Source organism: Pipistrellus hanaki, assembly GCF_964339955.1.
Source record: "Pipistrellus hanaki genome assembly, chromosome: 15".
In the NCBI taxonomy this organism is placed as follows: domain Eukaryota; kingdom Metazoa; phylum Chordata; class Mammalia; order Chiroptera; family Vespertilionidae; genus Pipistrellus; species Pipistrellus hanaki.
In genome coordinates this window covers 47,500,562-47,511,014 of record NC_140517.1, presented here as the reverse complement: position 1 = coordinate 47,511,014, position 10,453 = coordinate 47,500,562, and the positions used below count along the sequence as shown (strand labels likewise).

At 59.2% G+C, this 10,453-nt stretch overlaps 1 protein-coding gene across 1 annotated transcript; it reads left to right on the top strand.

The window, feature by feature from the left end:
- Positions 1-1,160: 1,160 nt before the first annotated feature.
- On the top strand, positions 1,161-9,505 carry SIGLEC10 (sialic acid binding Ig like lectin 10). Its single transcript, XM_084905954.1, has 10 exons — positions 1,161-1,709; positions 2,279-2,566; positions 2,868-2,915; positions 3,785-4,048; positions 4,746-4,793; positions 5,319-5,576; positions 5,672-5,956; positions 6,225-6,330; positions 6,409-6,586; positions 8,821-9,505. The coding sequence occupies exons 1-10, from the start codon at positions 1,277-1,279 to the stop codon at positions 9,034-9,036; spliced, it is 2,124 nt and encodes a 707-aa protein (XP_084762080.1). The 5' UTR covers positions 1,161-1,276; the 3' UTR covers positions 9,037-9,505.
- The last annotated feature ends 948 nt before the right edge of the window (positions 9,506-10,453 follow it).

The following is a 10,453-nucleotide window of genomic DNA, read 5'->3' as shown; positions in this document are numbered from 1 at the left end:
CTCAGGTCTTGTGGGTGGGTGCTGCTGGGGGGACCAGGGTCAGTGAGCCCCCACCCCCAAGAAAGATGATGGGTGCCCCTGAGACCAGTCTGCAGTTGCCAGATTCAGCAAAGGCAAACATGCCTGGCTGCTGTGGCTCAGTGGCTGAGCGTCGACCTGCAAACCAGGAGGTCACGGTTCTATCCCCATCAAGGGCACGTGCCCAGGTTGCAGGACCCCTCCGCTGTATCCCCAGGAGGGGGCGTGTAGGAGGCAGCCAATTAACGGTTCTCCCTCATCATTGATGTTTCTGTGTGTGTGTCTCTCTCTCTCTCTTCCTCCCTAAAATCAATTAAAAAAAAATGTTTAAAAAACAGAAGACACCCACTTCAATTTGAATTTCAGATACAAGTGTATCATTTCAGTATACGTATGTCCTGGGGCCCAGTGGTCGGCAAAACTCATTAGTCCACAGAGCCAAACATCAACAGGACAACGATGGAAATTTCTTCTGAGAGCCACATTTTTTTTATTTTTATTTTTATTTTTTAAGATTCAAACTTCTTCTAATGCCACTTCTTCAACATAAGCTTGTGGTATTTTATGGAAGAGCCACACTCAAGGGGCCAAAAGAGCCAGCTGCCTGTGGCTCGCGAGCCGCCGGGGTTTGCCGACCACCGTACCTGGGCACCGTTTGGGATGCACACACGTATACTAAACCAAGAGATTCCTTGTTTATCTGAAAGTGAAATTCGCTGGGCACCTTGCAAGGTAGCTGCCAAGAAGGGGCCTGCTCCCCGCCCCACAGACCTCCCCTCCCCTGCACACTGCCTCAGCTGCCTCCTCACTGGGGGCTCCATAAGAAGGGCCCCCTGTGAGCTTTCACTTCTGCTTCGGCAATGACCTAGGACCATCAGGGGTGCCCCCACCTTCCACCCACCCACGGCCAGGCCCCAGGGCTGGACACGGGCCCCCCACACCCTCCCGCAGAGATGACCACCCGAGAAGGACCCGCCGAGCCGGCCCCAACGCCAGGCAGCCGCCCGCCTGCCCCACGAGGAAGCGCAGACAGAGCCGGAGCATCTAGAGGGCCAGATGGGGTGCGGAGAGGAGAGACAGACGGGGAGATCCCCCGTGGTCTCAGAGGAGAAGCTCATTTTCATGCATCAGCCCCCCCGAGGCTCCACTTCCGCCTGCCTGCCCGCCTACCTGCCCTGGGCTTCCTCTTCTGCCCCTGCAGAGTGTCTCCGGGCACCAGCCTGCCTCAGGGCAGGGCCCAGTGTCTCCGGGGCCAGCCATGCTCCTGCCGCTGCTGCTCTTCTTCGGGGTGCTGCGGGGCGGTGGGTGGGCCCAGGGCTGGGCAGGGGACCAGTATACAGACTACTGGCTGAAGGTGGAGAAGAAGGTGACGGTGCCCCAGGGCCTGTGCGTGTGGGTGCCCTGCTCCTTCTCCTACCCTGGGAAGGGCAGCGCCAAGGCTGCCCAGGTGCAAGGCCACTGGTTCAGCGATAAGATGGACTACCCCGTGGCCACCACCGACCCGTCCCGGAGAGTGTACTGGAAGGCCAAGGGCCGCTTCCAGCTGGTAGGCAGCCCCAGAAATGGTGACTGCTCCCTTCTGCTCACGGATGCCCGGACGGAAGACCAAGGGATGTACTTCTTCCGGGTCGAGGGAGGCCCTGCCCTGCCATACAGTTTTCAGAACAATAAGTTCTTTCTGGATGTGACAGGTACTGGATGGGGTGGGAATGGAATGGGAATCCCCCTGCCGTCCCCTCTCCCTGCCTCCCTCCCTGTCTCTCATGTCAGGAGGGCCGTGGGGCACAGGGGGTGCCGTGGGGCACAGGGGGACTCAGGGGGAGCTGTGGGCCACAGGGTGCATTCAGGGGGTGCCATGGGGCACAGGGGGCGCTCGGGGGTGCCATGGGGCACAGGGGCCACTCGGGGGGTGCCATGGGGCAGAGGGGCGCTCAGGGGGTGCCGTGGGGCACAGGGGCCTCTTGGGGGGTGCCATGGGGCAGAGGGCATTCTCAGGGGGTGCCCTGGGGCACAGGGGCCGCTCAGGGGTGCCATGGGGCACAGGGGGCACTCGGGGGGTGCCATGGGGCAGAGGGGCGCTCAGGGGGTGCCGTGGGGCACAGGGGCCGCTCAGGGGGTGCCATGGGGCAGAGGGCATTCTCAGGGGGTGCCGTGGGGCACAGGGGCCGCTCGGGGGGTGCCCTGGGGCACAGGGCATTCTCAGGGGGTGCCGTGGGGCACAGGGGGCGCTCCCTGCCTGAGCTGCCCGCTCTCCCCCCAGCCCAGACCCAGGAGCCAGCCGTCTACGTCCCTGAGACCCTGGAGCCCGGGCGCCCAGCCACGGCCGTCTGCGCGTTCCAGTTCTACTCCGAGCGATGCCCGGCCCCGACCCTCTCCTGGACGGGGGCCGCCCTCCCCCCGCAGGACTTGGGGGTGACCACCACGGCCTACGTCTCCGTGGTCACCCTCACGCCCCGACGGCAGGACCACGGCACCGACCTCACCTGCCGGGCCAGCTTCTCCTCGAAGCACCTGAGCTCCGAGCACCGAGTCCAGCTGAACGTGGCCTGTGGGTCCAGTGGGGGGGGCATCGGGGTGGCCAGCGGGCCCGGTGGGTGGGGAGGTGGGGACGGGGCCGCCCTGGGTGGCTGGGGGAGGGGTGCGGCGGGGAGAGGGGGCGTCCGCAGAGAGGAAGGGGTAGGAGGACTGGAGCTGGGAGGACAGGCGGGGAAGCGATGCTGTGTGGTCCTCCAGCCGCAGGCGTGCCTGTCACTCCTGGGTCACATGACTTCCCCGGGGATGGCCTCACTGTCTGTCCCACGTGGTGGTGGGTTGGCTGTGGCTGTGGGGACACCACGATCTCATTGCAGACGCCCCGGATGTCCCGGTCATCAGCTTCTCCTGGGACAACGGGCCAGGTACCGAGGCTGGGCAGGGTGAGCCGGGGCTGGGCCGGGTCCGCTTTGGAGCGGGGAAGGATGGCAGGGATGTGGGGGCGGGGCGGGAATGGGGCTTCTCCCTCTCGCTCTCTCTCTCTTTAATAGATTTCTACTGAGTTCAGAGAGGAAGGGAGAGGGAGAGAGAGGGAGAAACATCAATGAGGAGCCCGGCTGAGGTGGCTCAGGGGTTGAGCATCGACCTATGAGCCAGGAGGGCACGGTTTGATCTCCCGGTCAGGGCACATGCCCGGGTTGTGGGCTGGATTCCCAGTAGGGGGCGTGCAGGAGGCAGCTGATCGATGATTCTCTCTCATCGTTGATGTTTCTCTCCCTCTTTCTCTCTCTTCCTCCTCTATGAAATCAACAAAAACCTATATTATTTTAAAAAATAAATAAATAAAGGAGCTGAGGCCGGTTTGCTCAGTGGCATTGGCCTGCGGACTGAAGGGTCACTGGTTTGATTCCGGTCAGGGGCATGTACCCTGGTTGCAGCATGTCCCCACAGGGGGGTGTACAGGAGGCAGCTGGTGGATGTTTCTCTCCCATCGATGTTTCTGGCTCTCTGTCCCTTTCCCTTCCTCTCTGTAAAAATTCAATAAAATATATATTTAAAAAAAAAAAAAAAAAGAAAGAAAGAAAGAAAGAGAAGAAACATCAACGATGAGAGAATCATTGATCGGCTGCCTCCCGCATACCCCACACTGGGGATCAAGCCCACAACCCAGGCATCAACCCTGGCATTGCCCTGACCTGGGATAAAACCAGGACCTCCTGGCTCATAGGTCGATGCGCAACCACTGAGCCCCTGGCTGAGTCTCCTCCTCCCCCCTCTCTCTCTCCCTTCGCAGCCCAGGAGCTCCAGGGGGACAGCCCACACCTGCAAGCCCGGAAGGGCCAGCGCCTGCGGCTGCTCTGCGCTGCGGAGGGCAGGCCCCCCGCCGACCTGAGCTGGGCCCTGGGGGACAGCGCCCTCTCCTGGTCTAACCCCGCGGGGCCCGGGGGCCTGGAGCTGGTGCTGCCCTCAGTGCGGCCGAGGGACGCGGGGCGCTACTCCTGCCGCGCGGAGAACAGGCTGGGCCTCCGGAGCCGCACCCTGAGCCTCTCTGTGAGCTGTGAGTGTGACCGCGGCCCGGTGTCTGGGAGGGATGGGGGCGGGGGGCAAGGGGTGAGGGCTGGGACCGGGTCCCAGAGCTCCAACCAAGGAGCTGGAACCCGGGCCTGTGGGACTCACGATTCTGGTTCCACTTCCGAGGCATGTGCCCTCGATCAGAATGGAACCTGGGACCTTTCAGGCCGCAGGCGAATGAACGCTCTATCCACCGAGCCACACCAGCTAGTGCAGTGGTCGGCAAACTCATTAGTCAACAGAGCCAAGTATCAACAGCACAATGATTGAAATTTCTTTTGAGAGCCGAAAACCGACTTATGCCTGTGGGCCACGAAGTTTTACTCGCCCTGCACTTGTGTGCCCGCACGTGGTATGAGCCCCATGTGGCTCACCAGCCGCGGTTTGCCGACCACTGAGCTAGGGCAGATCAGGCTGGTTCCTAGGTCACTGAGCCACCCAGGCCTGGCAGGGACCCACCCTTCTTACCCACCCATTTCCTTGGGCGCTTTGTGTTGGTGGGTGGGTGATTCAACCCTCCACCCCTGCGTGCTGAGCAAGGACCTGGGAACCAGGAGGTCCCGGTTTGATCCCCGGTCAGGGCAATGCCCGGGTTGATGCCCACAGTCATTGGTCCGCAGGGACCCTTGGCCCAGAGCGAGGCCCCACTGGCCCGCCTGGAGCTGGTGCCGTATCTGTTTCAGATGCCCCGGAGAACCTGACCGTGACCGTCTCCCGAGCAAACGGGGCAGGTAGGAAAGGGGGCCAAGGGGCAAGTCTAGGGTTCAGGGGTGAGTCTAGGGTTCAGGGGTGACTCTAGGGTTCAGGGTGAGTCTAGGGTTTAGGGGTGAGTCTAGGGTTCAGGGTGAGTCTAGGGTTTAGGGGTGAGTCTAGGGTTCAGGGGTGAGTCTAGGGTTCAGGGGCGAGTCTAGGGTTCAGGGGCGAGTCTAGGGTTCAGGGGTGAGTCTAGGGTTCAGGGTGAGTCTAGGGTTCAGGGGTGAGTCTAGGGTTTAGGGGTGAGTCTAGGGTTCAGGGGTGAGTCTAGGGTTCAGGGGTGAGTCTAGGGTTCAGGGTGAGTCTAGGGTTCAGGGGTGAGTCTAGGGTTTAGGGGTGAGTCTAGGGTTCAGGGGTGAGTCTAGGGTTCAGGGGTGAGTCTAGGGTTCAGGGTGAGTCTAGGGTTCAAGGGTAAGTGTAGGGTTCAGAGGCGTCCTGGGTGTGTGCCTGAGAAGGGTCCCAGGGTCCTCAGCTGCGTGTCTGTCTGCCCTTCTCTCCCCTAGTCCTGGAGACCCTCGAGGACGGCTCGTCTCTCCCGGTCCTGGAGGGCCAAAGCCTGCGCCTGCTCTGCGTCGCCCACAGCGACCCCCCTGCCTCGCTGAGCTGGGCCCGCGGGGCACAGGCCCTGCGCCCCTCCCAGCCCGCAGCCCCTGGGGTCCTGGAGCTGCCTGGGGTGCGAGCGGAGCACGAGGGCCAATTCGTTTGCACCGCTCAGAACGCGCTGGGCACCCTCCGCGCCTCGCTGATCCTCTCTGTGCAATGTGAGTGGGGGATGGGGAGCTGGGGTGGGGGGAGCAGCGCACCTGGGGCCTGGGAGGGCAGGGGCACCGCTGACCCCTCTCCTCGCTCCCCACAGACCCCCCGCAGCTGCTGGGACCCTCCTGCTCCTGGGAGGACCAGGCTCTGCACTGCAGCTGCTCCGCAAGGGCCCTGCCCGCCCCCTCCCTGCGCTGGCGGCTGGGGAAGGGGATGCTGGAGGGGAACCATGGCAACGGTTCCCACGCTGTCACCTCCAGCTCAGCCGGACCCTGGACCAACAGCTCCCTGAGCCTCCGTGAGGGGCTCAGCCCTGACCTCAGGCTCAGCTGCGAGGCCCGGAATGTGTACGGGGCCCAGAGCGCCTGGGTCCTGCTGCTGCCAGGTCAGGGCCTGCTGGGGGGCCCTGGAGGCGGGGCCTGGGGGGGGGGCTGGAAGGGGTAGGTCCAGTGGTTGAAGCTGGGGAGGGGAAGGGGGTTCCCAGGGGAAGATGCAAAGCCTGGGCTTGGGTTTAAAAGGAAAAGAGCCAGAGGGGGTGCAGGTAAGGAGTGGGAGCTGCAGGCCTGTGAGCCGGTGGCAGAGGGCCGGCGGGGAGGGGGGGACCCGCGTGGGGGTAGGAGAGGCTCAGGGGCTCCTGGCGTTTCCACGCGCAGAAGACAAGGACCTCATCGCTAAAGGATTCTCCAAGGGAGTAGCTCTGGGCACCGGCGTCACCACCCTCCTCTGCCTCTGCCTCTGCCTCTGCCTCATCCTGGCCATGTGAGTGAGGGACAGGAGAGGGGGGCGGAGACCGGGGCGCAGGCCTGGGGCACACACTAAGGCGGGGCGTCTCCTCAGCGTGAAGACTCTGAGGAAGACCCAGACCCCGGGGGCCCCGGCAGCGGAGACGCCAGCGGAGACGCCAGCGGAGACGCCGGCGGAGACTCCCGGGCGGACAGAGACCTGGAGGTCCAGGCTCACCCGGAGGAGCACGATCCTGGATTACATCAACGTGATCCCCAAGGCGCGCGGCCTGGTGAGTGGGGGGCCGGGTGCGCGGCCCCTTCCCCGCCCTGCGCCCCTGGGACACGGAGGTGGAAAAGGCGGGGTTGTTGGCTGGATTCAAGGCCTGATGAGGCCTTGACCACCATCGCAGGCTCCCTCGGAGCCTCCACGTCTCCCTCCTTCTCCTTGGAGAGCTGGTCTGAGGAGTCAAAGCCTCCTCAGTAGAGAACAGCTGTGCCGTTATTACCAGCACCAAGGACAGGACTGGTATGATTAGCGATGAGGCCCGGTGCAAGGAATGGGTGCACTCGTAGGGTCCATAGGCCTGGCCGCTGCCGGCTGGGGCCTGCCTTCCTCCTAGGCCACCCTCTGGTGGTCGGTGAACGTCATAGTGAGCCACAGAACTCCCCTTCGCCGGGGGGACCCCCAAGGGGACACTCTGCATAGTCGCCTTTTATGTATATATAGAGGATGTAATGTATAAGTACCGCGTGCTAACCGATTGCACCACTGGAGCTCCTAGAGGATGTAATGTTATGAGCATCCCTGAGAGGCAGTGTGTCCTGGTGACTAACAGCTGGGCAGCCCGGGTTCAGACCTGCGTTCATCCCTGTGTGTTCTTGGGCAAGTCACTTAACTTCTCTGAGCCTTTTCTTGAACTTTAAAATGAGGGGAATAGTAGACTGGCACCTGAACCTTAACTCACCCCTGAGCCCTAGACTCCCACCCCTGAGCCCTAGACTCATCCCTGAGCCCTAGACTCACCCCTGAGCCTTAGACTCACCCCTGAACCTCGACTCACCCCTGAGCCCTAGACTCATCCCTGAATTCTAGATTCACTCCTGAACCCTAGACTCACCCCCAAACTCTAGACTCATCCCTGAACTCTAGACTCACCCCTGAACCCTAGGCTCTTGGGCAACTCTTGAGGCAGCATCTCCCTGGGATGTCTAACAGGCACCTCAGACATAGCCTGTCCAAAGGCGAGCTTAGGAGTAACTACGCCACTGGCGCATCTACTCCGTCCTCCCCATCCCATCCCAGCAAATAGCACGTCTTCCTGCTGCTCAGGCCTAAAGCCTCCCTCAGCCACCTTTCACGCCTCTTTTCTCCATCAAACCCTCCCCTCACCTCAATCCATCAGCAAAATCCCTTCAAACCACTTCTCCTACTTCCCTCGTCCTCGCACCTGGACACCACCACCACCTCCTGTGGGTCCTCTCTGCGCCCACACCCCCAACCCACTTCTCTGCACATCATATCCGTTTAAAGTAAGGTGACCAGGCATCCCGCTTCTGGTGGGACAGTCCCGATTTTTAACAATTTTTGTCCCGCATCCTGTGGCATTTTTAAAAAAGTCCCGATTCTTTCCAAAAATCTGGACTTGCCGTGGGACAAATTGTCAAAAATCGGGACTGTCCCACCCAAAGTGGGACGCCTGGCCATTTCAGTTTAAAGCCCCAATAGGTCCACCAACCAACCCCCTAAACACAATCAAAAGGCAGGAGCACATGAGTAATACTGGCTGCCGACCAGTTAAATAGAGCGTGGAGACAAACCGTTTTCTTCCATGCCAGTCTCTGAGGGTCACGTGCACATGATTCACGTCTATAACCCTCTGGAGAGGAGGAACCAGTAGAACTGGGTAACAGAGCAGGGCCTGCCTGGGATTAGGGCCCGGTGTCTGTGGGATGAGAGCTGTCTGCCTCTGGATGGCTGTTACAGGAGCCAGCCTGTGTGAGTCTGCGAGGGCGGCCTCAGCAAAGAGCCACAGAAGGGGCTTAGACAACCGACACTTGTCCATCATTTCTGTTCCGAGATGGAATGTGGGCTCAGTGAGATAGAAGACTTTTTTTTTTTTTTTAATCTTTAGAGGAATTAAATATATATATATATATATATATATATATATATATATATATATATATATATCATTGATTTTTTACAGAGAGGAAGAAACAGGAATAGAGAGTTAGAAACATCGACGAGAGAGAATCATCGATTAGCTGCCTCTTGCACAAGCCCTACTGGGGATGTGCCTGCAACCAAGGTACATGCCCTTGATCAGAGTCGAACCTCGGACCTTTCAGTCTGCAGGCCGACACTCTATCCACTGAGCCAAACCGGTTTCGGCCGGAGACTTTGTTTGACTCCCTGATGTAACCCCAGTTCCTCCATCAGTGCCTCCCATGGGGTACCCATAAGTATTTGCTGAATGAATGAATGAATGAGTGAGTGAATGAATAATGGTCGTTTCCCCCTTAGGCTCGGGATCCAAAAGCCAAGCCCAGCAGCCCTTCCAGGGCCCCTCCTGCAGGTGCTAACTCCCCAAGACGGAAGACGTCCCCTGTAGCCTCAGAGTCAAGGAACAGCCAACAGGAGATCCATTATGCTGCCCTCAGCTTCCCAGGGTCCCGGCCACAAGAGGCCCAGGAGGCCATGGACACCAACGCGGAATACGCCCAGATCCGGTTCCGCTGACGGTTTCCCGGGCGGTGGGACAGGGATCCAGGCTGGGGAGGAAGGCGGTCGCCGAGAGGATGGAGAAGAGAGGACAAGGCCTCGAGCTCTTTCTTCTGGTGGCTCCTCCAAGGATGGGCCGTCCCATCGCAGGCCTGGCGATCAGCAGCCGGACCGCTCTCTCCGGAGGCACCCAATCTGGATAAAGTTTTCGTCTCAGAAGCCCAGGCACCATCTCTCCCCGATGCCTCCCGGTCTCACTTTTCTCCAAGGTGGGAGAACCTTTGGAAATGGTTTGACAGCCAAAACTGGTTTGGCTCAGTGGAGAGAGCTTTGACCTGCGGACTGAAGGGGCCCCAGGTTCCATTCCGGTCAAGGGCATGTACCTTGGTTGCGGGCATATCCCCAGTGGGGGGTGTGCAAGAGGCAGCTGATCGATGATTTTCTCTCATGGATGTTTCTAGCTCTCTATCCCTCTCTCCTCCTCTCTGTAAAAATATCAATAAAATATATAAATTAAAATAAAAGAATAGGGGGGGGGGAAATGATTAGTCTTTTTTAAAAAAAAAAAGAAGAAAGAAGATGGTTCGACAGTGAGGCAAGCGAGCTAACCTCATAGGCCAAGCCTGGCCCCAAGTCTATGTTCATACTCCTCGAGAGCCAAGTTTTTTGTTTTGTTTTGTTTTGTTTTTAATATATATATTTTATTGATTTTTAACAGGGAGGAAGAGAGAGGGATAGAGAGCTAGAAACATCGACGAGAGAGAATCATCGATCAGCTGCCTCTTGCACATCCCTACTAGGGATGTGCCCGCAACCAAGGTACATGCCCTTGACCAGAATCAAACCTGGGACCTTTCAGTCCACAGGCCGACGCTCTATCCACTGAGCCAAACCGGTTTTGGCGAGAGCCAAGTTTTAAATGGGGGAAAGAGATGCCCAGCCAGCGTGGCTCAGTGGTTGGGTGTCAGCCTATGAACCAGGAGGTCACGGTTCGATTCCTGGTCGGGGCCCAGGCCCAGGTTGTGGGCTTGATCCCTGATTGGAGGATGCAGGGGACAGCGATGATCAATGAGTCTCTCTCATCATTGATGTTTCAATCTCCTTTCTCTCTCTCTCTCTCTCTCCCTTCCTCTCTGAAATCAATAAAAAACACCCCACATATTTTATTAAAAATAAATGGGGGGGGGGGGGAGAGTCAAGAGAACGTTTTATGATAGTTAAACATGGGAAATTCAAGTGTTAGTGTCACTAATAAAGTGTTCCTGGAGGCCAGCCCCTGCTTTTCTGAGTTCATGCAGCTGCAGAGCCGAAAATATGGAAGCGTCTGGCCCTCGGCAGGAACAAGTGTGTGGGCCTTAACCTAAAATAAACTCGCCCGCTCAGTGTTGCCGAAGAGGAACCAGGAGCAGCGTTGCAGAAAGGGGTCAAGAATAGC

Coding starts and splice junctions, on each gene's coding strand:
- SIGLEC10 (XM_084905954.1), top strand. CDS start 1,277: ATGCTCCTGCCGCTGCTGCTCTTCTTCGGGGTGCTGCGGGGCGGTGGG. Junction 5,577..5,671: donor GCTGATCCTCTCTGTGCAAT/GTGAGTGGGGGA, acceptor CGCTCCCCACAG/ACCCCCCGCAGCTGCTGGGA. Junction 5,957..6,224: donor CTGGGTCCTGCTGCTGCCAG/GTCAGGGCCTGC, acceptor TTCCACGCGCAG/AAGACAAGGACCTCATCGCT.